The 24,891-nt window shown below is 42.9% G+C and overlaps 1 protein-coding gene across 1 annotated transcript in view; it reads left to right on the top strand.

Moving 5' to 3' along the window:
- The window catches only part of Dnah8 (dynein axonemal heavy chain 8), a 206,488-nt gene that overhangs the window by 149,448 nt on the left and 32,149 nt on the right, over positions 1–24,891 (top strand). The window contains exons 81-86 of the mRNA XM_090355742.1: positions 560–762; positions 6,099–6,172; positions 8,147–8,299; positions 9,187–9,342; positions 16,397–16,513; positions 18,767–18,868. Of these exons, the coding sequence (XP_090211868.1) occupies positions 560–762; positions 6,099–6,172; positions 8,147–8,299; positions 9,187–9,342; positions 16,397–16,513; positions 18,767–18,868 (805 nt within the window). The remainder of the gene's footprint in view (positions 1–559; positions 763–6,098; positions 6,173–8,146; positions 8,300–9,186; positions 9,343–16,396; positions 16,514–18,766; positions 18,869–24,891) is intronic.

Raw genomic sequence — 24,891 nt, 5'->3', positions numbered from 1 at the left:
CATAAGTAGAGAAAAAGCTAGAAGTGGTGCTGTGGCTCAAGTGGTAGACTGCTAGCCTTGAGCAAAAGAAGCTCGGGAATGGTGCCCAAGTCCTGAGTTCAAGTCCCAGGACTGCAAAGGAGAGAGAGAGAAAGAGAGGGAGGGAGGGAGGGAAGGAGAGAGAGAGAGAGAGAGAGAGAGAGAGAGAGAGAGAGAGAGAGAGAGAGAGAGAAATATTTGCTGATTAACTCACCTTTGACCTCTTGGCTTGCCAATCAACCCACAGGGTGAGGACTATGAGGCTTCAGAGAGTGGACAAAGAGGACCCCACTGTGTAGTGGAGCTGGCAGAGGATACCCTGTTGGTTTGGCTCTGCCCTGCTCCCTTCTAATGTCTAAAAGCAAAACCACGTAGTAAAATTTGTGCTCATCCAAGTCCAGACAACCTTCCCAGCCCTTATCTGTGGAACTGCAGCAGGAGAGATTAGCTGGTTGTCCCCTTGCTATTAAGTACTTGCCCTTTATGGGCTCAGATTAAATAGTCCATGTGTTTACTTCCCCTACCTTGTATTCATGCCTAGGTCTTGGTGCCCAGACCGTACTGTTTTTCAAGCAAGAAAGTATATTTCCGACTCTTTGGAGGAGAAGTACACCGAGCCAGTCATCTTAAATCTGGAGAAAACATGGGAAGAGAGTGACCCCCGGACGCCGCTCATCTGTTTCCTGTCCATGGGATCCGATCCCACCATTCAGATCGACGCACTGGCCAAGAAACTAAAGCTGGGTATGATTGGCAAGTCTAGGAAATGTAGCTAAACACCCGTGCTTTCATCCTCAGTTTTGTGTTTCATCATTTAATGACCGATTCTTAGAAATATTCTATAAGGCTGGGAGTTTGGCCTAGTGGTAGAATACTCGCCTAGCATGCATGAAGCCTTGGGTTCGATTCCTGGTACCACATATATAGAAAAAGCCAGAAGTGGCTTTGTGGCTCAAGTAGCAGAGGGCTAGCCTTGAGCAAAATAAAGTCAAAGGGCAGTGCCCAGGCCCTGAGTTCAAGCCCTAGGACTGGCAAAAAAAAAAAAAAAAGAAATTCTCTATAAAACTGAGAAAGAGAAATCCACAGAGCTCCCCTTTTCACCCCTTCATACGTACACCCTACAGTGAAAATATAATGTAGGTATCTGTGGGCAGAGAGGACCTTACTCGTCCACCATGCACATGGGTTTTTAAATTTTGCTTTTATCTCCTTTTCCTCCCCCTCCCCCTCCTACACTTCCCTCTCCCCTCCCCCCTCCTCTTCCCCCTCCCCCTCTTCCTCCTCCTTTCTCTTTGTAAGCAGATGACTATACCTCATGGATAGCAGATTAGTAAGACTGAACATATAGGAACAATAGTTCACATTATTGTCATGTTTCTATAAAGTTACATCAAAGTATATGTTGTAACAAATCGAAAAAGCTATAACTGGTACTGTAATGCATAGTAATTAGGGATTTGTTCCTTCATAAATCATTTCTAATAGTGTTTGTTACCAAAGATAGCTGTTTTGTTAAAAAAAAAAACTATTGGGTAGACAATAACATATTAATCTAATCCCAACTAGTGGATAATGGATAACCACACTCAAGGTGAAGGAGACTGGAAGTCTGGTAAGCCAGCTATCTTATTTGGCAGCTGGGGAAACCAGGAGGAAAGGAAGAAAGGCCCCAGAGTAAGTTGGAGACAGATCTGATTGAGAGCTCAGCTCCAGGCTGCTGACCCTCACTGCAGTGGTCTCCTTACTGCTTTTTATTGGATGAATTAGCCTGTTGCCTGACTCACTGAAGGAGGATTGGGAACAAAGACGAGAAGGAAGTTTTCTGCTCATGGATACGCTCTGTTGCCCCTGGCCAGGCCCTGCAGTGAGAGACTGAGTTAGATGGGCTCTGTACTTTCCAAGGTTCTGAATACCTGGGCAAAGGAGAGAGCAGGATCCAGGTGGGGAAGCAAGAGCGGGGGATGGGGGCAGAGAGCCCTTAGGGACCCCTGATAAGAGAGGAAGAGGAATGGGCATGAAAATAGAACTCAAGTACAACTGAGAAGGAGCACACAATTAAATGCAGTCTAGAAGTGCAGCTTTGCAAGGAGGAAGTGAGCAAAACCACATGGGCAGGTAAAGAGTGGTATATCGAGCCAGGCACAATGGCCCACACCTGTATTCCCAACTACTCAGGAGGCTGAGATCAAGGTTCAAAGCCAGCCTGGGCACTAAAGTCTGTGAGACTCTTATCTCCAATTAACCACCAGAAAACTGGAAGTGCTGCTGTGGCTCAAGAAGTTAGGGTGGTAGCCTTGAGCTGAGGAGCTCAGGGACAACACCCAGGTCCAGAGTTCAAGTCCCGTGACCAAAAAAAAAAAAAAAAGAATGGTATATCGTTTTCAAAATAAATTCGAAAATCTCATTCAAGTTGACAAGTTTGTAGAACCATACATGCTTGTTAAAACTTTCTCAGAATATAGAAAGCTTTAAATAGACTGACAATCAAAAGTGAAAGAATTTAGTTTTGTTTTTGTTTTTTGGTATGAGTGTGTGTGTGCTGGTACTGAGGCTTGAACTCAGGGCCTAGGTGCTGTCTCTTAGCTCTCTTGCTCAAGACTGGAGCTCTACCACTCGAGCCACAGCTCTACTCTGGCTTTTTGGTGCTTAGTTGGAGAGAAAAGTCTCACAGACTTTCCCGCCCAGGCTGGCTTAGAATCATGATCCTCAGATCTCAGCCTCTTAAGTAGCTAGGATTATAGGTGTGAATCACTCAACAAAGCCTCTAGGCCTGGATGATTTTTTTTCTGATAAATCCTTTAAAATGTTCAAGAGTTTTCACTCAGGGTATGTTCTGTTCTAGAACACAGTGGGAAAGTGGGATATATTTTTCTCTTTATTAGCATTAGTTATTCTGATATCAGACATTAACCAAGATAGTAACTGCCTTAAAGAAAGAAAACCACCAATTTACATCATCAATGTAAGTATAAACATCTTTGACCAAAACATAGGCCAGCAGAGTTTAATGTGACATTAAAAATGACAATCCAATGGTGCTGAATTTAAGGAGGAAAGATATCCTAATAAGTTTCCTCATTCACATTTGGCTAATGTATTGGCAGCCCTGGGCTCTACTGTCTTGAAGACATCTCTCTAGTGAGCAGACTTGTTCTTAAGCCCTTGCTTTGTGACTTGATAGATGCTGTATTTTTGTTTTTGTTGTTGTTGTTTTGTGGCTTCTGTGGCTTGAACTCAGCCTGGGCACTGTCCCTGAGCTCTTCAGCTCAAGGCTACCACCCTACCTTGAGCCAAGCCCTACTTCCCATGTTCTAGAGGTTAACTGGAGATAAGAGTTCTCAGGTCCTTTTGTGCGGGGCTGGCATTGAACCGGGATCCTCAGATCTCAACCTCCTGAGTAGATAGGATTACAGGAGTGAGCCACTGCGCCCTGTGTGATAGATGCTTTTAAAAGTGTCTCCATTTGACATTGGAAAGGTAGGAACTGAAGACTGTTTTATGACCTCTGTGGTCATAGGTAATGTCTGGCAGGCTAGCAACCCCAGCCTTAAGGGTGAATGGGCTGAGGTGCCCATGAAAACCAGGCTTAGATGAAGATGACTGCTCTCCACCATTGTTAGCCTTGTTGTAGAAGATACGGCTAAGGCATTGTGAGCATCATAAATAATTGGTTTAACTACTGGAAAGGAGGGATGAAGATCATTGTTACTCTCAGAAAATGTAATTGTTTAGCTAAAATAAACCACACACACACACATATGAATCAACGGGAAAACTATTAGATAGTTCTGGAAAGTGAGTGGCCACAAAACAAATATATATATATTTTTTTAAAAAAAAAATCAATTGTGCTTTCTTGTAAAATAAGATGTAAAAAAAAAATCCCATTAACTATGGCAATAAAAACAGAACTCAGAAACAATTTAAAATTCTTTGAAGAAAACTGTGAATGCTTTCCTAGTGACAGAAATGTTCAAATAAATGAAGACTTAAACTCCATTCCCACTATAAAGATTCAGTATTGTCAAGATGACAAGATTCTCGAGATTAATCTATAAATCAAATGCAAGTATAATTGAAATTCAAACAGTATTTCTCCTATAATTGAATAGGATGGAGATATTAATTTATCTAGAACTATAGATCAACAAGAATAACTAAGAAAGCTAGAAAAGAGAAAGAAAAGACAGCATTGGACATTAAAATGTCATTGAATGGCAATGGTTGAGTTCATTTGTGACTGGTTGAGAGTAAGTAGATAAATCAAGGGAGCGCCCCCAATTACATTGTAGAATAACAGCACTGCAGATGATCAAATTCACATTTCAAATTGGAGGAGGAATAGGGATTAGCCCAAGCCCGTGCTGAGATAGCAGATTAATATTAGGAAAAAAATAAAGCATTGCCCCACATGAAACTGCAGAGCCAGCTAGGGGTTGAGTGGGATACTGAGTGCTTTAGAGTAAGCTGTAAAAGAAGAAAATAGATGTAGTGGTTAACTATGAATGGGTACCGAAGATTTCCCTGATCCCAACACCAGATACTTAATCCAAGGTAGATAACACACCCTAGAGATGGTGTGGCTGGATGGGATGTTTAAGGCACCGTGAAGAAGATAAAAACAGCAGGAGTGGAGGGGGGCCCTGGAAGTTACAGCATCCTATTTCGGTGGGAGGCACTGGTAGCCCCCTTTTATATATACATGGTACATCTTTAAAATGTTTTTGTATTTTGTTCAAACTGTTCTGCATGCCTGAATGGCTCCTAAGTACATACTGAGAGTATGCATGAAGGTTTACACTAAACCATGTTTCATCTAGTGCCATTGGGAAAAAAGGATTAAGGAATTCCTTAGTATATAATGAGCAAAGGTGCATCATAATGATGAGACAAAGTTCTGGCACTAAAAATCATTTTCTAATAATATGGGATGACGGTAAGATAACCATAACATACTGTTTAAAAGATACAAAATACGTGTAAGCATATATGGAAATATACATACGTACCTAATTAGATTAAAGACTTACATGAATGCATGTTATGCTTGAAATTCCAGTCTTTTATTCAAAACCCTTGGAGCTAGATATGATTGAGTATATAGAAACTTCTACCTTTTAATATTCTGACTGAGCATAGTGGTTTATAACGATAATCTCAGCCTTTCAGGAGATGGAGATAAGAGGATCATAGTTTGAGGCAAGCCTGGGCAAAGTATAATGGTGTGTATCTGTATTTAAAAATGAAAGACCCTATCTGAAAACTAAAAAGAACTGGCGGGGTATGGGTCATATGGCAGAGCATCTGCCTAGCAAGTGCAAGACCCTGAGTTCCAATTCCAGTACTGCTGTGGTATGTACATACAGTCACGTTTTGTTCATCTATTCATCTGTTCAGGGAAACTTGGATTGTGTCCACTTTTTGGCCAGTAACTGATCCTGCTTGAACATTAGAAGCTTTTTCCTTGTATATAGTCATAGGAGTAGATTTGCTGGATCTGGTGGTAACCCTGTCTTTAACCCTTTGAGGAGGTATCAAACCTTTTATTCTAAAGTAGCTGTACCGATTCTAGACCAACCAGGTACTGGTGGCTCATGCCTGTCATACTAGTTACACAAGAGGCTGAGGTGTAAGGTCTGCAATTTGAAGCCAACCTGGACAGGGACGTCTATGAGACTCTTATCTCCAGTTAACCACCAGAAAACTAGAAGTGGCACTGTGGCTCAAAGTGGTAAAGCACTAGCCTTGAGTGAAAGACTCAGGGACAGCGCCCAGGTCCTGAGTTCAAACCTCATGACCAACAACAACAACAAAAAGAAAGATTCCAGGCCTTTCACCTCCTTGCTCACCCTTGCAGTTGGCCCCTTCTCCCCAGAAGACACAATGTGCCTTTTGCTGTTGGCCCAGGCTGCCATTCCAGGTGTTGTCTCCAGGTCTCTGTGAATACTACCAAAGCCAGACCTACTGAACAGCACAGGCTGCATCATAGAGGCTGTGACCATTCAGAAGTGATGGGATTTCCCCTGAACTGGTTAGGAAAAGTTCCATTTTCTTATCACAGACCTTCTCCTCTGTTACAGAATGTAGAACTATCTCCATGGGACAGGGTCAAGAAGTGCACGCTCGGAAGCTTATTCAGATGTCAATGCAGCAGGTGGGTTGTAGGCCACTCCTCCCATTATAACATTGTCACTTGCATTCCTTTATCCATCTGGTCTACCCTGGACCCCCTTCCTCACAGGCCCCAGGCCAGACTTCCATATCCATTTATGAGTATACGGTCAGCCTAAGAATTTTAAACTTCAGGCTAGTTTTTCCCCCTGAAAGCCTCCTGAAAACTTTGTTCCATTTGCTATGGCAATAAGCTCCATTTTATGTTTATTCATTTAGAGTTTAGAAGGCATGCCTTCCAATTCCTAAGGGTAGCCATTCTTGGAATGATATGATCAATATTAATTGAATTGTCCCTAAGGAGTGACAGATTGGGACCATTAGATTTCAATTTTTGGTTAAAGGCAGGCTTTTAGTTCTTACTAATGGGTAGTTTCAGGCAAATAGGAAATATTTGAGGACTTTATGTTTAAATATTGATAGTGACTTTTTAAATTGTAATTATAATTTGAATGAGATATTGAGAAATAGTTTCTATTATACCTAATAAATACTCAGGATATTAATTTTCTAGATACGCTCTAGAGATAGCCATCTCATCTGCAATAAGAAATTGCATCACTTATAAAAATAAAATAAGAGCTTGGTTTATTTTTAAGCATTTGATCTCATCACATGCAAAGTAACTTACAGTTCCTGGGATGTAATGGCTAGAGGGGGTTAATGAGCTAAAACTCTACTTGGGTCATCAAAATTTGAAGCCAGCCATTAATCCTCAAGTGCCCTAAGCCTTAATCTTTATCACCTAATTTAATTCAATAATAAATTATATTTAATTTAAATATATCTGGGCAATTATATATAATAATTTTGACTTGGATCAGCTGGTTCTTTCTATTGAGTGATTTAACAATTTAACCTGGGGCTTAATTCATTTCATTGTGTCCATGAATGAGAAACTTTTCCATTTAAGTGCTGCATTCACATTAACTTCCTTTGGAATACTATGGTGTTTTGGGGGTAGGATAACTTTCATGTTCTGTTGTTTCTCACCAAGGGGTACTTGTTTATAATAATAGCCTTATCAGAGAAACTAAAAATGAACAGGTACAGCCAAGGGATGCCAGCTTCAGGATATAGCTGACACTGTAGAATGCCCAGTGAAGGACCGGAAAAAAAAAAAAAAAAACTGGGCCCACAATACCAGGAACCACTCTAGAATTCCATCTTCTGTGTCACACAGGCCAATACATTCCTTTTGCTACTGAAGCCAGCCAGAGCCATGTTTTCTCTGATGGTTGAAAACATGATCACATACACTTTGACATGCACTCAATATTTTATGTGTTCATCTAATGTGGCTATATAAGAACATTGAAATGTTGATTTGCCAGGCATGGTGCAGCATGCTTGTAATCCCAGCACTTGGGAGGCTGAGACTTGAGGCCAGACAGATGTGATCTCATTCCCATATGGCAGTTCTGGTTATGTGATATTCCATGAGAAGTAGTTTTATCAAGTCTTTAGGGAGTGTAAGTTGTATGGTTTGTGCAGGTGTTCAGGAAGACGGATAAAACAGTGAGTAAGGGGTAGTGTTTTGCAACAAAGGTCACTAAAAGTTATCATCGCCAAGAAAGATACTGTGCATCTTTGCAACTCTGGGTGACCGTGGGTGAGTTTCTGTGGTTTTAGAGAAAGTCCGCTCTGCCTCAGTTCTGGGAGGAGAGTTACTGCTCTCACCATTAGATGGTGCACACGCTGTACGTATCCAAAGCCAAGGCCTGCCTCAGTTCTTTCTGTTCCTTTCTGAGCCACCATGGCAGGACACCATCACTTGCCTCCAAGTCTCTTGTACCAGTCACAGATGTGACTGTGTGAAAATACAGTTTAAAAAACAAATTCTACTCAAAAATAAGCCAATAGGCTCTAAGCAAAGGCCTTTTCTGAATGTGTTTATTTTCACATTCAAATTGTAACACGTTCCATGAAATAAACTTGTCCTCATTTTTGGCTGCAGGGCGGCTGGGTCTTACTTCAGAATTGCCACCTTGGCCTGGAATTCATGGAGGAATTGCTAGAGACGCTGATCACCACAGAATCCAGCGATGATTCGTTCCGGGTGTGGATCACCACAGAGCCTCACGACCGGTTCCCCATTACATTGCTCCAGGTTTGTTAAACAGAGAGCCCTTCCACTGAGATCCAGGTCAACGACCCGGCATCGATGATGTGTGTATACCAGCCCTGGGATCCGATCTCAGGGCCTGGTACTGTCCCTCCGCTCTTTTGCTCAAGGCCTGTGCTCTACTACTTGAGCCACAGCTCACTTCCAAATTTTTTTTTTTTTTTGGTGTGGTGAATTGGAACAAGAGTCTCATGCACTTTTCCTGCTCAGGTTGGTTTTGAACTGCAATTCACAGATCTTAGCCTCCTTAATAGCTAGTTTACAGGCATGAATCGCCAGCGCTCAGCAACATTATTAAAAGAAACATAATAGGATTATTTTGGCCCAGTAGAATCTAAACTGCAAAAGCTTACCTTTATCAAAACAATTTTTTGGTACCAATCCTGGGGCTTAAACTCAGTGTCTGGGCACTGTCTCTGAGCTTTTTTTTTTTTTATTTCTGAGGGCTGTTGCTCTACCACTTGTGCCACAACTCTACTCCCAAGGTTGTTTTTTTTAATTTAATTTTTTTTTAATTTTCTTGTTTTTGTTTTGCACTTACCTGCAAATAAAAATCACAGACTTTTCTACCTGGGCTGGCTTTGAACCATGATTCTCAGATCTCTACTTCCTGAGCAGCTAAGCTTATTGGTGTGAATCACCAGTACCCAACCATTACGAAAACCCATAGCCATAAAGGTCAGATGGTATTTCCAGAGGAGAGCAGTAGTGAATCTATTGGGTTTCAGCCTTGATCCGTGGAAGCAGATTATGCCGTGCTGGTCCCCACCTAGGTTCAGGGGTTCATAAGCAGATTGCCCTCTGATGTGCTGCAATTTCCCTCACCCCTTTAGAGTCAGAGCAATAAGACACCTGTTTCCTTTTTGTGACAGACTTCTATCAAATTCACAAACGAGCCGCCCCAAGGTGTGCGCGCGGGCCTGAAAAGAACATTCGCGGGGATCAATCAAGACCTGCTCGACATCAGCAATCTCCCCATGTGGAAGCCAATGCTCTACACGGTAGCGTTTTTACACTCCACTGTGCAGGTAACCAGCCAGGCAGCCCCCCTCTGCGGGCTGTGCTGACCGAGGGGGTTTCTTCCTGCTGGAGTAAGCTTCTGGGAAGGCACTGCCTCTGCTTCCACTCTGTCCTTAACCTCCAGTGCTTTCCTGCATCAGGCTTCAGTGATAGTCACGGATGTCACCTGTGTCCCCTGCCATGCTGGTGGAGGGTTTCTAAGGGTAGAAATGCTGCTCTGTCACCATGTCATCTCTCTTTCTGTCTCTATCATTCTCTTTCTGTCTCTGTCTCTGTCTCTCTCTGTCTCTGTCTCTGTCTGTCTTTCTCTCTCTCTCTCTCTCTCTCTCTCTCTCTCTCTCTCTCTCTCTCTCTCTCTCTCTCTCTCTCTCTCTCGATAAATGCTGTGATAAATACCTGGGAGACAGAGTTTGAAGGAGGAAAGAAGCTTCATTTGGGCTCATGGCTTCAGAGTCTTCCTTTGATGGTCATCCAACTCCATTTCTCTGGGCCTGAAGTGAGGCAGAAACATTCCCAAAGCAAAGGTGTGTGTGGCAGAGCCTGCTCACCTCATGGTGGTCTAGATACAGAGAGTGAGGACAGGGAGAGGTCAGGGACCAGACACCCTTTCGGAAGCACCCCCTCCATGCCCTCCCTCTGGCTACACCCCTACCTTCTAAAGTCCCACTAGCTTCCTAGATAGACCCACAAGCTAGGGGCCAAGACTCCGGGGGATGCTTTACATTCAAACCATAACTCAAGCTCAATACATATTTGCAAAATGAGCAAACAGACTATTAAGAGAGGAGCCAAGTCTTCAGAGTGCCTGTACGAGCCCGGAATTTTATGAACCCCATCTTACACAATAACAACCACCACATTTCAAAACAGGATTAATCACTGCGTTAATAATGAGGCCATTGAGACTGGGAGAGGTTAAGTACACAGGACGCAGTGGATCTGGGACTGTCTGGCTCTGGCTGAAGTTTGCAATGGCTCCAGTTAATACCAGGAGGTGAAAGTGGTGGCTGGCCTGGAGGAGGGAGGGTGACAGCAGCTGCTTCCTCTCTCACGTTGTTTGTTGGCTATTTGCTCTTACATACTATTAACTTACCTAGGGATTTTTGTCATCTTATGGTGATCAAGCTACAAATCTGTAGGACTTTTTTTAAAATTCATTGTTGTGTTTTTCTCTATTTGAGTTTTATAGGTTGTTGGGTACTGGGAAGCCGCATAACTGTAATTCACTCTATTTATTCCTTGGTCTTACAGAGAGGTAAAGAGTCTCCTTTAACTGCTTGCTACAATTCTCCTTCCCTGGCACTGGGGAAAAGGATAGACTGAGCCTCCGTTGTGTCCCAGGAGCCACAGGCGCTCAGCTGTGCCCAATGGTTGTGTAGACTTCCCCCAAAATGGAGGCAAATTGTTCCCATGACTGTTTTGATCACACCAGAGGGAGCTGAAGTGTTTTCTCAGTCCTGGGAGAGCAGCCATGCTTTTTTTTTTTTTTTTTTTTTTTTTTTTTGCCAGTCCTGGGCTTGGGCTCAGGGCCTGAGCACTGTCCTTGGACTTTCTCAAGGCTAGAGCTCTACCACTTGAGCCTCAGCACCACTTCTGGCTTTTTTCTATATATGTGGTACCGAGGAATCGAACCTGGGTCTTCATGCATGCTAGGCAAGCACTTTAACCACTAGGCCAAACTCCCGGCCCAAGCAGCCATGCTTTTGTCCGTGATTATTTTTGCTGATCTCTGTCATGGCCTCTGGATTGTAAAGTTCAGCTTTCAGATTGCTCGTCGACTTTCCATGCTCTTCTCTGAGAATCGTTCTCTAATACAAATATTGCTTTAACTCTGTTACATAATTCTCCATTAGCAAATAGTATATTTTACACTTTGGTTCCCAGGAGTGATGATTCAACCCTTCCTCCATGCTTATGGGACTGGGGACTTCTCCATATGACCAAGGTGGTGACAGAGGCTATCCAGATGCTAAGCAGAAAGAGAACAAGGGGATCGCAGTCCAGTGGTGAAGCAAAATGTGAACACACCCCAAGATTTAAAAAAAAAATTGGTCATCCAGATCTATGCTGTTTTTCCCCCTATTGATGGGGCAAAACATTCCATTTTTCAGTACTTTTGTGAATATTCATGTGTGTTCACACATATACATGTACATGCGCGTGTGTTTATGTGTGTGTGCAAGTATTGGGGCTTGAACTCAGAACCTGGGTGCTGTCCCTTAGCTAGTGCTCTACCACTTGATCCACAGCTCTATTTTTGGCTTTTTTTTTTTGGTAGTTGATTTGAGTAAGAGTCTCAGAGACTCCCCAAGCTGGCTTTGAATCCTCAGACCTCAGCCTCTTGAGAAGCTAGGATCACAGAGGTGAACTGTTAGCACCCAGCATAATAAATGTCTTTTTTTTCATGGTCTTAAAGCAAAACTTGATCACATGGGATTCTAAAAATGAAACTAGTAACAATCTGTGTAATAAACTTCTTAGGCAATTGTGCCCAGCAAGCCCTTGGGCCCTGGCCCAAAGGGCTCAGTCTTTTTAAGAGCTTCCGAGGTGATTTTAATACACAAGAATTGAGACTGCTGGGCCAACATGGAGTTGTCATGAAGGGGGAAACTTCAGCCATCATTACACCCTTCTTATTCTACTTCTTGTCACTTTGGCTTGCCCACTTTGAGCCTCTATCTGGGACTTTTTAACAGCATAGACACAGCTCTTGAGTCTTTGCAGTGATGGTTTGGCTGAAGTCATTTTGCTGTGAGCTCAGGATAGTGAGCCCTTAAGGAATTGTGGATTTAAAGTCTCTGAGGGCCTGCTCTAGCAGCTGCAAATATGTAAGTTTTATCATGGTTCTTAAAAATAATTTAAATATTAAATAAAAATGGCCATATCATCAAAGTCCAAAAAATCACTTCATTAATAGTTCCTCATACAGAAAAGTGTTTACTTCGCTTACGTTCTGCTTTCTTATGCTCAAGCCCTAACCAACACTTGTTCCAGCCATAAAAATGAATGTAAAGTTTTTGCTTTGGGGCAAGAGGCCTATAAAAGTTTTAGCTTAAATGTTTTTGTATAATTACAGCAACAGCGCATGAGTTTAATGCTTGCACCACAAGGGAGCATGATTTCCAGCAGTTCTGGTTTTGTTCATTATTTCTTTCCAATTCAAATTCCCCTAATATTGTCTAGTATGGAATGTATTTTTTCTTTCTGTATCAGCATGGGTTATTAGAGTCTGATAGTTAACTGTCTCATTTGAGGATGGAGTGGATTGATTCTGTAGAAGTAGAGTCTACTATAAGGTTGGAAATGGTTCTGCCATCCTTAAAATAATGAGTTCACGGAGCAAATCTCATCAGTGGTCTAAGCAGTTTCCTGTATTACCAAGTTTCCCGGATTTCATTAGGAGTTCTGGAATAAAAAGAAGAAACTGGATTGTTCAGCCTAAAGAGGAAGTAGACTGGCTATTCGAATGGTTTTTTTACTCAAGGCTAGTGCTCTACCACTTGAGCAATACGCCCCCATCTGGCTTTTTGTTGGTTAATTGGAAATAAGAGTCTCACAGACTTTCCTGCCCAGGCTGACATGGAACTCTCAATCCTAGCTAGGATTACAGGAGTGAGTTGCCAGTGCCTGGCTGACCAAATAAGGTTTTTATGTTCAAATCTACCTTCCACTGCTGAAGTAGCTGAACCTGTTAATTCCTGCTTGGAAGAGTGCCACCTTGAACTAGAAGCTCGTGACTGTGTTCCACTCTCTGCTCCTCACCTTTACTAGATCTGGAAGTCTCTTCTTCTCAAGCATCAGGTTTCATTCTGAACCCAAAGCCTCTGAATGAATGTGTTTTTCAGGCTGGCATGTGTTAAATTTTGACAGTTAATTCCAGTCACATTCATATTATTCCTTTCTTGTTTCCAAGACCTATTTTCTCACATGGATCCAAACATCTTGACAACACCTGTATGTTAATGTTCTGCTATTGTGCTCATTCATGGCTTCCAAATTACTAATTGGACCTAAGAGGTCCAATATTCTATACAACTTGAGCAAAAATCTCTTGCTGTTCAGTCTCCAAATGAGCTCTTAGGCTCCAGTGGTTTGCATTCATGCCAAGGTGATAATTCAGTGTTTCTTTTTCCTTTATTGTCACCTAGAGAGAATAGTAGGTGCAAAAAAAAAAAAAAAAAAAAAAAAAGAGTAGCCAAGTGGAATGACTTCATTTACAAAACAAAACGACAACCACCAAGTCTGGGTCTTTTTTTCCCTTTTTAAGACAAGGTCAACAAACTGTGACATTTGTGAACCAACTTTAACAGGGAATGTTTCAGATGAAAACAGATAGGAAATGACATAAATGGGAACCAAATTTCAGCATTGGGGCTATTTTCAGAGATCACATTTAAGGAGCAACTAAATTGCAGATTGCTCAATGCATATAAATGGAAGTGTTTCTGTAGAGCCAATTTGAATAGCTTCAGTAATTGGAAAGAAAGAATTGGTTCTCATTCCAGTCCCTGTCTAATTGAACCTTAAATTTTAAAAATTAAGTCAAATGTATAGATAAAACTAGCTGATTTTGATTCTTGCGCTCTCTCTCTCTCTTTCTCTCTCTCTCTCTCTCTCTCTCTCTCTCTCTCTCTCTCTCTCTCTCTCTCTCTCTCTCTCTCTTCTCTCAGAAAATGGGAAACATTCCCATTTCAGTAAGTGTTTAACATTCCTGTCTTTGAAGACCTCAGATGGGAGAAATCTCAAACAACAAAGGATTTGCTGGGTCCTTCAATATTAATATATGAATATATGATAGATTCTTAGTCCATCCTTGTTCTTGGAATAATTTAGAAGACATTCATCTCAATGATTCTGAAAACATTCAGATCTAGTCATTCAGGACTCTGGGTCAGCCTAGGAGTTGATTTCCAGAAGGTGAGAAGAAGAAGTTCAAGTTTCTTTTGTTCTCATAGTCATTCGTCAATGCTGAGTGGATGGCCATTTGTCTCTCCTAGTAGCTCAACAGGAAACAACTATGGAAACCAAATGCAGTAATAGAAAGAGTGAGGCCAAGAAACCATCCAGAGAAACTGACAGTCTGATAGGCCACGGCCTCCATGCTCAAACTTGGACCAAGGGAGGAGTCCCTTGTCACATCCTCTAGGCACAGGTGGGAGATGATACGGCACAGGGATGAGTTTGCAGGTCCTGGGTATAAACTCCAACTCCTGGAAGGAGGAGACTGGGAGACTTCGTAGGCCCTGTTCCACCTCTGATCAGATCAACGCATGAGGGTTGGGAGTTACATTGTGCAAATCTTAAGAAACACAGGTCAGAAATAATGGTAGCATTCTCTGCTTTATAAGAATTTTGTTGTTTCCCCACCCCTTTCTGTCCTCCTTTTATTTCACAGGGTCAGAGCATCTGGATCCAAATTAGTGTTAATGATTTCCTTAATATTTTAAAAGCACACTCTGACAATTCTGTAAATTAACGCCTCCATGCTTCCTGAATTTCTTCTCTGACCTGTGCATGATTGTATCCAAGCTCATATTCATTGAGATTTCTTATAAAAATGTATTGTGTGGTGCTGGGGAAGGAGCCCAAGGCCTCACACTTGAACTGGCCTGGAACTCATCATTCTGCCTATGTCACCCTAGAAACTGGAATTCTAGATGCATAACCAATGGGTCCAGGGAGATTACTTTAAGCAGTGAGGATATTCAGTGTGTGAGGTCTTGGATAGCTGCAGTGAGGATGCAATGGAGTGTGGAAACAACATGTGTGTGTGTGTACGTGTGTGTGTACATGTGTGTGTGCACGCAAGTGCTCACAGGTGCATGTATGTATATAGGCATACACATTTGGATGTTAGATCGGGGAAGGTGGAAAAGAGAAAAGTTAGTTCTTCTTTAATAAAGTAGACTTCTGTCTTCCCATAATACACAAGCATTCCACTCTCCACACATCATCTCAGACATGTACACCCATCCGTGTGGCTTGCTGGGTGCTCAGAGTCCTGAGGTGTCCGTTCTAGAATTTATGTGCTTATAAAACAGTGTGTGTGGAGCTTCAAAACCATTTGCTTATTTGGACTGAGTCAGGTTTAATTACCCATAGGAAATTTGGTGGTTCTAAAGTTTGAGATCATATGAGAAGAGGCTATAAGGCTCTGGTATTCCAGTGAAAGTTTTAAGACAGGTGCATCTGTGTGCAATGGAAATTTGTATTTTTCAAAACCTAATGTAACTTGATTAAATGCTCTGGAATGCTTGAATTATTCAACTTGAAAAATTCATACTCTTACATTTAACATTTTCCAGTATCCAAGGGTCTGCTTTAGAATAATAATTAATTGAAAAGATATTTATTAAGTACCTTGTATACTGTTCTAAGACCTAGACATTTTTTTAAACCTAAGAATTCCAAGTTATCATATGGAGATTTGTTACTTTATGTTTTTATTAACTTTCAGAGGACGATTTATTCAGAGGACTTCATGGTTACATTTCCACACCTTTACAATCAGCTCCTCTATCATGTTCCCCTCCCCCTTTGGAGATTTGTTTACATAAAACATTTGACTGCAGTGTCATGAAATAATGTGTGTGTGTGTGTGTGTGTGTGTGTGTGCGTGCGCGCGCGCGCATGTGCACTGATACCAGGGTTTGAACTTAGATCCTCACACTCATCCTGCTTGTCTTGCACATAGCTGGCACTCTACCTCTGCAGTTGTGTCTTCAGGCTGGTAGGTTTTGCTGGTTAATTGGAGATTGGGTTCTCTCGGACTTTCTGCCTGGACTGACTTCAAACTGTGATCCTCTAGGTTTCAGCCTCTTGAATAGCTAGGATTACAGGTGTGAGCCACTGGTGTATGGCATGAAATAATATTTTTAGCCATTAATATGTCCAAAATTGTACATAATGTTCTTTTACAACAGTGCCAACTTGCCTTGGTAACATAGCTTTAATTTTATGATAGCACATTTTAACAGAAACAAAAATGGAATCAGCTATGTACAGTTTTTGAAACTTAAAAAAAATCTTACTCAATACTTATTTTTTTTTCTTGTTTTTAAGGAAAGACGAAAATTTGGTCCCTTAGGATGGAATATTCCCTACGAATTCAATTCTGCTGATTTTTCAGCCAGTGTTCAGTTTATTCAAAATCACCTGGATGAATGTGATATTAAAAAGGTAAGTGAAATAATCTCTTTTTTTGTACTTTATTTTGGCATTAATTGGGTTTGAACTTGAGGCTGTGTACTTGTTAGGTAGGTGCTTTACCATTTGAGCCATACTCTCAGCCTTCTTTTTGGCTGCAGCTATTTTTCCCAAGATGTTTTTGCCTTAATGATTGTGGTCAACCTGGACCACAATCTCCCAAATTTCCATTTGCTGGAATGACAGGAATGCTTCACCATGCTCAGCTTTTATTGATTGAGATGGAGGAGTCTCCTGACCAGTTTTGCCAGGGCTGGCCTGAGCAATGATCATTCCCATCTCTGCCTTCCAAGTAAATAGGATTATAGACCAAGCCCAGACGCGCTGCTTTTCTTTTATTCTTGCTTCTCGCTACCTGTGGCATAGCATGAACTCGCCTGGGGCTCCCCTTGTTAAGGGGACTGATCAGTCTCATCAGCTGACTGGTGCAGTGTCTCCTTCCTCCTCCTCACACCAACACATTTGCACACACCAAGCCTGCTTGTCAGTGCAGGGATAAAACAGTGTGCTACAAAATACCACCATCTCCCCCATATCACCCCAGCTGCCAAGGGATACCTCTGGAGGAGCACACCTTCAGTTGGCCTGGCTTCTCTGGTTCCTTCAACGAGAACCTGAGACCTGCCAGCACACAAGGAAATCCTTTTTCACTTTTTTTCTGCTGCTGGGTATGGAGCCACAGCTTTGTCCATGCTAGACAAGGGCTCTGCCACACACCCCAACCCTGAGTCTTTTTATTTGTTTAGTTTATTTATTGTTTGTACTCTATTGAAGCTGGAACTCGGGGCCTTACATCCTAGCTTATCTTTTTTTTTTCTTTTTTTCACTCAAAGCTAGCACTCTACCGCTGGAGCCACAGCTCTGTTTTTGGCTTTTTGCTGGTTAACAGGAGATAAGAATCTCATGGACTTTCCTGCCCTGAGTGGCTTCTAATCTCAATCCTTAGATCCCAGCCTCCTGAGTGGCTAGGATTCCAGGCGTGAATCACTAGTGCCTGGCTATGGTGGTCTTGTCTAGCAGTGTTCATTGCCCATTACTGTGTGATGCTTTCTACTTCCTACAGTGCATGTATTTGCAAGAGATAGTCACTGAATGCACTGCTAGTATCCCTATCAGATGGATGAGGGCCAGATTTGGGGGTGAGAAGGGAGACTTCACAGAGCTCAGAGTGCAAGCTGCGCTGTCATTTCATTCTCATGCTGTAGAGGGTTGGCAGTCTGGCTTTGAGTAGCCATTGGCGAGTTAATGAGCCTCCAAGCCCATTTTCTCTTTCCAAGGAGCCACAGAGTATGAGGTAAACATGTATTAGGTTTTTGTGGACACCTAGTGTACAAGGTATACAATGAAAGCATAATAAATTTCACTTTTACTGGCCACCTGTTCTTCATTCCCACAGTAGGCAGTTGTGGCACTGGCATCATAAATGGATGTGGTCTTGTTCAGGGAAGAACTCTAGAACCAAGCTATCATTTTCCCTGAAATGACAAAGGATATTAAATTAAGAGTTTGACACTTTGGTGAGAAATTATATGGTATGAGTTCATATTTCATAGTTATTCATCATGTCACTGTACAAAAACAATAGTTACCTTGAAATCATTTCTTTGAAAGGCAACCTAGCTGAAAAGATAAAAATTAAACCCGGAAAACAAGTAAGAGTCATTCACTCTCACATATCTTTGTCCCACGTGGATTGAGGAATTGTTTTAAAGGAAATAACTGTTGCTATCTGAACTATATTGCTTCTAGGAGATTGCTATAGAAATTAATGAATCGTTGATGGAGTTTTAGTTCACAGAATACCATGGAAAGTCTTGTGAACAAATACTTTTTCCCCATTTGTTTTTTGAACTGATTCTCGAAAATACATTGCTATGAAAATGTAAATCAACATTCTATCGAAATGTTGATTACTTGATTATTCTCCTTTTTTCACCAAAACACTTCCTTCACTTCTAACAGCTAGATATGACTGTAATGAGTATTATAGGTGATTACAGTTCAGAGTGAAAAATACCCCCCCATTTTAAATAACTAATGGGCAGCATACCAACTAACACTAGCATAGATTTTTTTTTATTATTTTTCTGCTTGGGAAAAAAAAATCCCTCAGCCAGGGGATATGTGAGCTGTTTATGTAAGGAAAATGAATGGTTTTAAACAGTTTCATTAGCCCGTGGTTTTTCAGGATGGCGAATAACTTGTCTTTTTTCTTTTTTAATAAAGGGTGTCTCATGGAGCACAGTTCGGTACATGATTGGAGAAGTACAATATGGAGGCAGAGTGACAGATGACTTCGACAAACGTCTGCTCAATTGCTTTGCGAGAGTGAGTCAATTTAGAGAGGAAATGCATAAAGTGGAGACGTATTTCATTGCTTTTTCCCCTTTCCAACAAGAGTACTTTCTGTTTGAAATGAGGATGCCAAACTTTAGAGGAGAAAAGTACAAAGCATAGCAGCTCAAAACTAATTCGCCGAGAAGTGCAAAGGTTGATGTGGCTGCCTCTGCATGAGCAAAGTGCGCCTGCTCAGGCCTCCCCAGGGCCCCGCGGGGAACGCTGGCCACATTTCTATCCCTTGTCCTGTGAGTCCTAGGCTCACAGTGACTTCAAGTCCCAAATAATTGATGGAGGAACTTACCATCATGTAGGTTTCCTCATTTATTCTATGAGACCAGATCATTAAAAATGGACAAAATGTCCATTTCTTTCTCTGTACCTAATAAAATTCACCTAGAGCATCCTGGTAAACCATTTCTAGAGAACATTATTCCTTATCCATCCCAGCTGTCACAACATTGAAGGTGAAAACTACAAACAATATCTATCAGACTCAAGCTCCTCCTGAGCCTTGGCACAGGTCAAAGCAGCAGTGTGCATTGCCTAATAGGTTAGTATATCATAGCCATGGAGTTCTTTGTAGTAAGATCTCTGCTGGCAAACACAGCGTCGAGCCATTGCTCAGCCTGGCACGGGGTGTGTGAGCTGTGTGGTATGACCACTTCCTGTATCCCAAGCCTGCTCTGCAGTGTGTGGCCTAGAGGAATTCTCACAATGGACGGACAAGACACCTGTAGCCTTGTGTGCAGCGGAACCTGGAAGGCAAATTCTGTCACCAGCTGGGGTGATGTACCCTGCCGCCCTTAGAGAAGATTATCCTCGGAACAGAGCACTAAACTTCCCTGTGCTTCTATAGACATCAGCTGGCAACACAGAATCCATTTGGTCCTTTGTTATCTAAAGGTTTAAGACCCCCTAGGATATCTTCCTCCCATTCAAATCCTCCACATCACTGAAAGACAAATATAGGATATTTCATCTTTCTGATTAATAAATGTGCCCTTAGCACTGTTCCTCATTCTTGAATTAATCACCGTCGCGCCTCACCATTCCTCTTGTGTCTCTTCCTGCTCTATTATATTTACCCTAGACATCATGACTTCCTGAACCTGCCTAACATTTTATTTTGCTTCCTTTATTCTATGCCTTTCCTAATCCCAAATTCTCCTTCAAGGCATCGCTGCCAAATCTCCTCCTTGATAAAACCATTCCTGACATTCGCTTGACCACTCTTTCCTCCTGCTTTAAGCTCCCATCGTGTTTTGCTTATTTCCTTCTCCCTTCTGGCTCTTACCTCAGTGCACTTTGTATTGTGCTTGATAGATTCGTTTGCTTGTCCCTCTGCTGGGTCACAGACTCCTCGAAAGAAAGGACTACAAGTCTCCTCATCCTTGCGTTCTGTTCCAGTTCTCAGCTCAGTGCCAGGTGCACGGGCGTTGAATAGGATAGAACTAAAGCAAATGAAGCTTCCCAGGGAACTAGGACATTGGGTATTTCTGAGCAATCACTGGATCTAAAAAGGAGCTGCAAGAAGGCTGTCGAGGGGAAGCTGTAGAGAAGGTGAGGCTGACTGGGGACAGCACAGCCCCTTCTGCTTCAGCCCTCTGAGTGACCCAGACATTGTGCCTTGCCATTATTTCCCTCCCTGCTGGGAAAAATCACTCCAAGAGACACAAAGTCATTGCCTCAAACAGGCTAATAGGCCTTCAGCAGCATTTCCCCCATTCTTCAGAATAAGTCTGTTCACCCCAAGTGTACACTGCTTCTGCACTGTTACAGATAACCAGTTCATGGGGATATCTTAAGGGGAACAACCGGGACAGGACTGAATTAACAGAGGACGATGATGGCAGGGAGAGGCTTAGGAGTTCTGATCTTGTGCAGGTGATCTGGGTTGTTGCAAGCAAATTGCACGTGCGCAGTCCCATGGCAGGAGACTCCCCTCCCCTGGCCCCTGCCCCTGCTCCTGCCCCTGCAGGGGAGACACAGGAAACCTCTGTAGGGGTTGCCCTCTATGGACTCTTGTTGCTCCTCTCGGGGCAGCAACACAGGAACGGGGAGGGACACACAGGGCCAGCCTGTAGTCCCCCGGGAGCCGAGCGAGATGGTAAGTGTCGAAGACCCAGCCCTCCCCCAATCACCGGGGAAGAAAGAACCACGCTGAGTCGGAAGCAGTGTTAACCATAAAAGCGCATCAGATCTCTCTGCTGATCTCTGCTGATCTCTCGTTCTCTCTAATGCTCTCCTCACTTTATTGCCTCAGACAATTAGTTACATACTGTTAGGGTAGGAGAAGGTGGGCACTGGGAAGCTAGCCAATAGGAAGAGGGCCCCTGTGCTACCACTAAGGGTCTGGGTGGGGCTTTCAGGTAGTGGGCAGGACAGGTGCAGGAAAGCGCGCGAGACTTGAGCTGCTGCGAGACCCGCGAAACTGCGGGGGGTTCAATCGAGTCACGTACACAGAAATGCCTTAAGAGAGGTATGCAAAAGACCAAATGCCTGGACAAAGCCCTTTAATTGCAGCTGAGCCAGAATCAGGCCTCAGAGATGGAGGCTAGGCCCCAACAATTCCCCCTTTTTTGTTTATTAGAACAGGGGGGGACAAGCGCGCAAAGCCCCTGTCTTAGGTCGTCCCCTTCAGGGAATCTTACCCGTCATTGAGTGCTCTGCGGCCTTCTGTCCCACTGTACAGATCACCCCCGGGCCTGTCTTAGGTTGTCCCCGCTCCAGAGATCTTACCCGTCATTGGCTCTCGGGGAGACATCTAAGGGGAGTCAAGGGATCCTTCCTCGTCATTGGGCTCTCCTTGGTCATAGGAGTTATTGGCATTGGTAGCAAGCCTCTGGTAATGCACCTGTACGTTCATCAATTGAGTGGATTCGTTCATCAACTGAATGGATTCTATCCTGCTTTGAATGAATTGTAACCTTATTGATAACACAGGGCCCAAAAGTTAAGAGTAAGAAGAAGAGGAGTATAGGACCAAGGGATGGAAGGACATAGGGTAGTCATCTGTGCAGTCCGGTCCAGAGGAACTTGATGATGGGTATCTTGACTCCAAGAAGAAACAGGATCAGCACTGTAAGGTCCATCATTTATTCTGAAAAAGAAGAGAGAGATATCCTCAGGAGGCAGAGAGCCTTCTGGGTCTTCATCAGTATTATTGGGGTCCCTCCATATTTGGGGACAATATTTAAGATCCCTTGTAGGGACCCAAATTGGCTTTGTTTCATCAGTGGGGAAAACACAACCAAATCCTCTTCCAGCTGTAATGAGGGGGTCAGGGCCCCTCCACTCCCCATTAAGGGGGTCCTTCCACCGGACATAGACAGTTCGATAGGGAATAGAAGTTGTCCAATGTTTCTGGAAGGGTGAGAGATGTTCCCCTTTGGCAAAATTTAAAATATTGAGAGTAAACAAAGCCATCTTTAGCTGATCATGGGGGGGGAGTGTATTCCCCCTTTTTTGTTTTATTAATTGAGATTTAAGGACATGGTTATATCTTTCTACTATTGCTTGTCCTCTGGGATTATGAGGGATGCCAGTAGTATGGGTAATTTGCCATTGTTTAAAGAAGTCATCAAGAGACTTGCTTACAAAACACGGACCATTATCGGTTTTTATTTGGTCTGGCAATCCGAGGGTAGCAAAACATTGAAGAAAATGACTGATAGCATGTTTAGCTCTCTCCCCGGAATGGGCTGTAGCCCAACAGGCATGGGAAAAGGTGTCTATTGTTAAAAAAATGTATTTAAGTTTTCCAAAAAAGGGAAAATGTGTAACATCCGTTTGCCACAGATTATTAGGCCTAAGACCTCGAGGGTTAACACCGCCCATTTGGAGCGGTGGAACCTGTAAGAAAGGGTGACATGATTTGCAGGTTCTAATAATCTTTTTTAGGTCTTTAATAGCAACTTGGGGAAATCGGTGGTGTAGTCCCCTCCAGTTGGCATGCGTGAGCCGATGGAAAGAGATAGCCTCCTGTAAAGTGTAACATTCAGGATTAGAGGCTAACTGGTCAGCGAGGGCATTGCCTTTGGTCAAAATACTTGGAAGGCTTTGATGTCCCCTCAGATGTTGAATAAACATAGGCGCAATCCTTTGTTTGAGCAAATTTCTAGCTTGAATCATCAAAGGAGTGATGGGGTTACTATCAAGTTTAATATGAGCTTCCATGAGGTTAGGTAACAAATTGACCACATACAGGCTATCTGAGAATAGGTTAAGAGGACCAGTAACCTCATATAGAGCTAAGACCACCGCATAAAGTTCCTTAAACTGCGCTGAGCCCTGTATTTCATGAGACAGGGTCACTGCAGGAGAAGAATTGCCTTTACCTGGGGGGAAAATAACAACAGAAGCCCCCTTCTTGCCTCCATCCGTGAATACGGTGGGGAAGGAGGGATCAGCTTCACCTAGAAAAAGTTTTGGAGGTTGCCACTCCAGCTGACTAAAGGAGCGCATCCATTTATGGGGACCATAATGACAATCCACTTTACCTGGAAAGCCTTCCATGGCTATTGCTAGTCTAGCATTATTTCTTTGTAGCCAAGAGAAATCATTAATCCTAAAAGGGACAATAAGAAAATGGGGTTCACTCCCAAAAAGATGAGTGGATAAGTCTCGTCCTTTGACAATGCAATCTGCCATCTGGTCAGTCATGGAGTAAACTCTAGGTGTTCCTCCGACTGACAGGTGAATCCAGTGAAGAAGTTCCCTTTCCTGGCCTAAAAGGGCAGTAAAGAGGGTCTGTCCTGATAGGACATAGAGTGTTAGGGGCATAGCAGGATCATACCTCTTTAAGGCTGCTTCATCAATAGCTAATTGAATTTTATTTAGAACCTCTTTATGATCAGCTGACAACGTTACTATGGAGGTCAGATCAAGAGCCTTTAAGAGATCAAAAAGAGGTGTGAGGGTTGCAGTGGTTATGGAGATCCATGGTCTCATCCAATTAATTTCACCAAGAAGTTTTTGAAGTTGGGGCAGGGTATAAGTATCTTGGATAGATAATTGGGGTTTTAAAGGAGACACAACATCCAGTGTTAGGACAGATCCCAGGATTTTAAAGGGGGGTATCTTTTGGATTTTTTCTGGGGCAATTTGGAAGCCATTATCTTTTAACAGTTGGAGACATTTATCAAAAAGACAATCTAAATGCTGAGTGTCTGGGCTTCCTATAATGATATCATCCATATATACATAGAGAAATGAGCCTGTCTCCTCGTTAAGAGGGGATAAGACTCTAGACATATAGTCCTGACATATAGGAGGACTATTGGCCATACCTTGAGGTAGAACTGTCCATTCAAAACGCAAATCAGGCCCCTTATAATTTAATGAAGGAAGGGAGAAGGCAAACTTCTCAGTATCTTCCGGGTGGAGAGGAATAGAGAAAAAACAATCTTTGATGTCTATGACTATGAGATATTGGTCATTAGGAATGGCAGGTATCCAGGGCATCCCCCTTTGGGGGGTCCCAAAAAGTTCCATCCTCTCATTTATTTTTCTCAAATCTTGGAGTAGTCTCCACTTGCCATTAGGCTTTTTAATCACAAATACTGGGGAGTTCCAAGGGCTCAGAGAATTCCTTTTTATGCTTTTCTCAACTCTATCAACAAAAGTAGACAGGTCCTCTCTTGGTCTTTGGTTAATTCCTGCTATAGGAGACTCAGAGGGACCCTCCTCCAGTTTTCTCCAGGCCGCTAGGCCCAAAGCTGTAATCTGATCCTGATAGGGAGGGGGGATGGCGGCCTGCTGGACCCCCGTTGAGTACTGATCGGAGGTCCCTGTAAGCATCCCCAAAGTAATGGGGATTACAGGTTGCACGTGTTGGTTCCTCTCCGCCTGTTGGCGGCATTCTTCTTTATACAGGGCACACCACTTAATGAAAAGCGGGCCTGGAAGACCTGCTTTGGCTAGAGCCATCCAATCGGCTGCAGTACATGGTTGATTAGCAAGGCCTTGGAGGATGGCTTCCATCAAAGGAGCATTAGGGCCAACTTCTAAGA

Source organism: Megascapheus bottae, chromosome 22, assembly GCF_031878675.1.
Source record: "Megascapheus bottae isolate mThoBot1 chromosome 22, mThoBot2.hap1, whole genome shotgun sequence".
Taxonomy (NCBI): Eukaryota; Metazoa; Chordata; class Mammalia; order Rodentia; family Geomyidae; genus Megascapheus; species Megascapheus bottae.
This window is presented reverse-complemented; position numbering and strand designations above follow the sequence as displayed.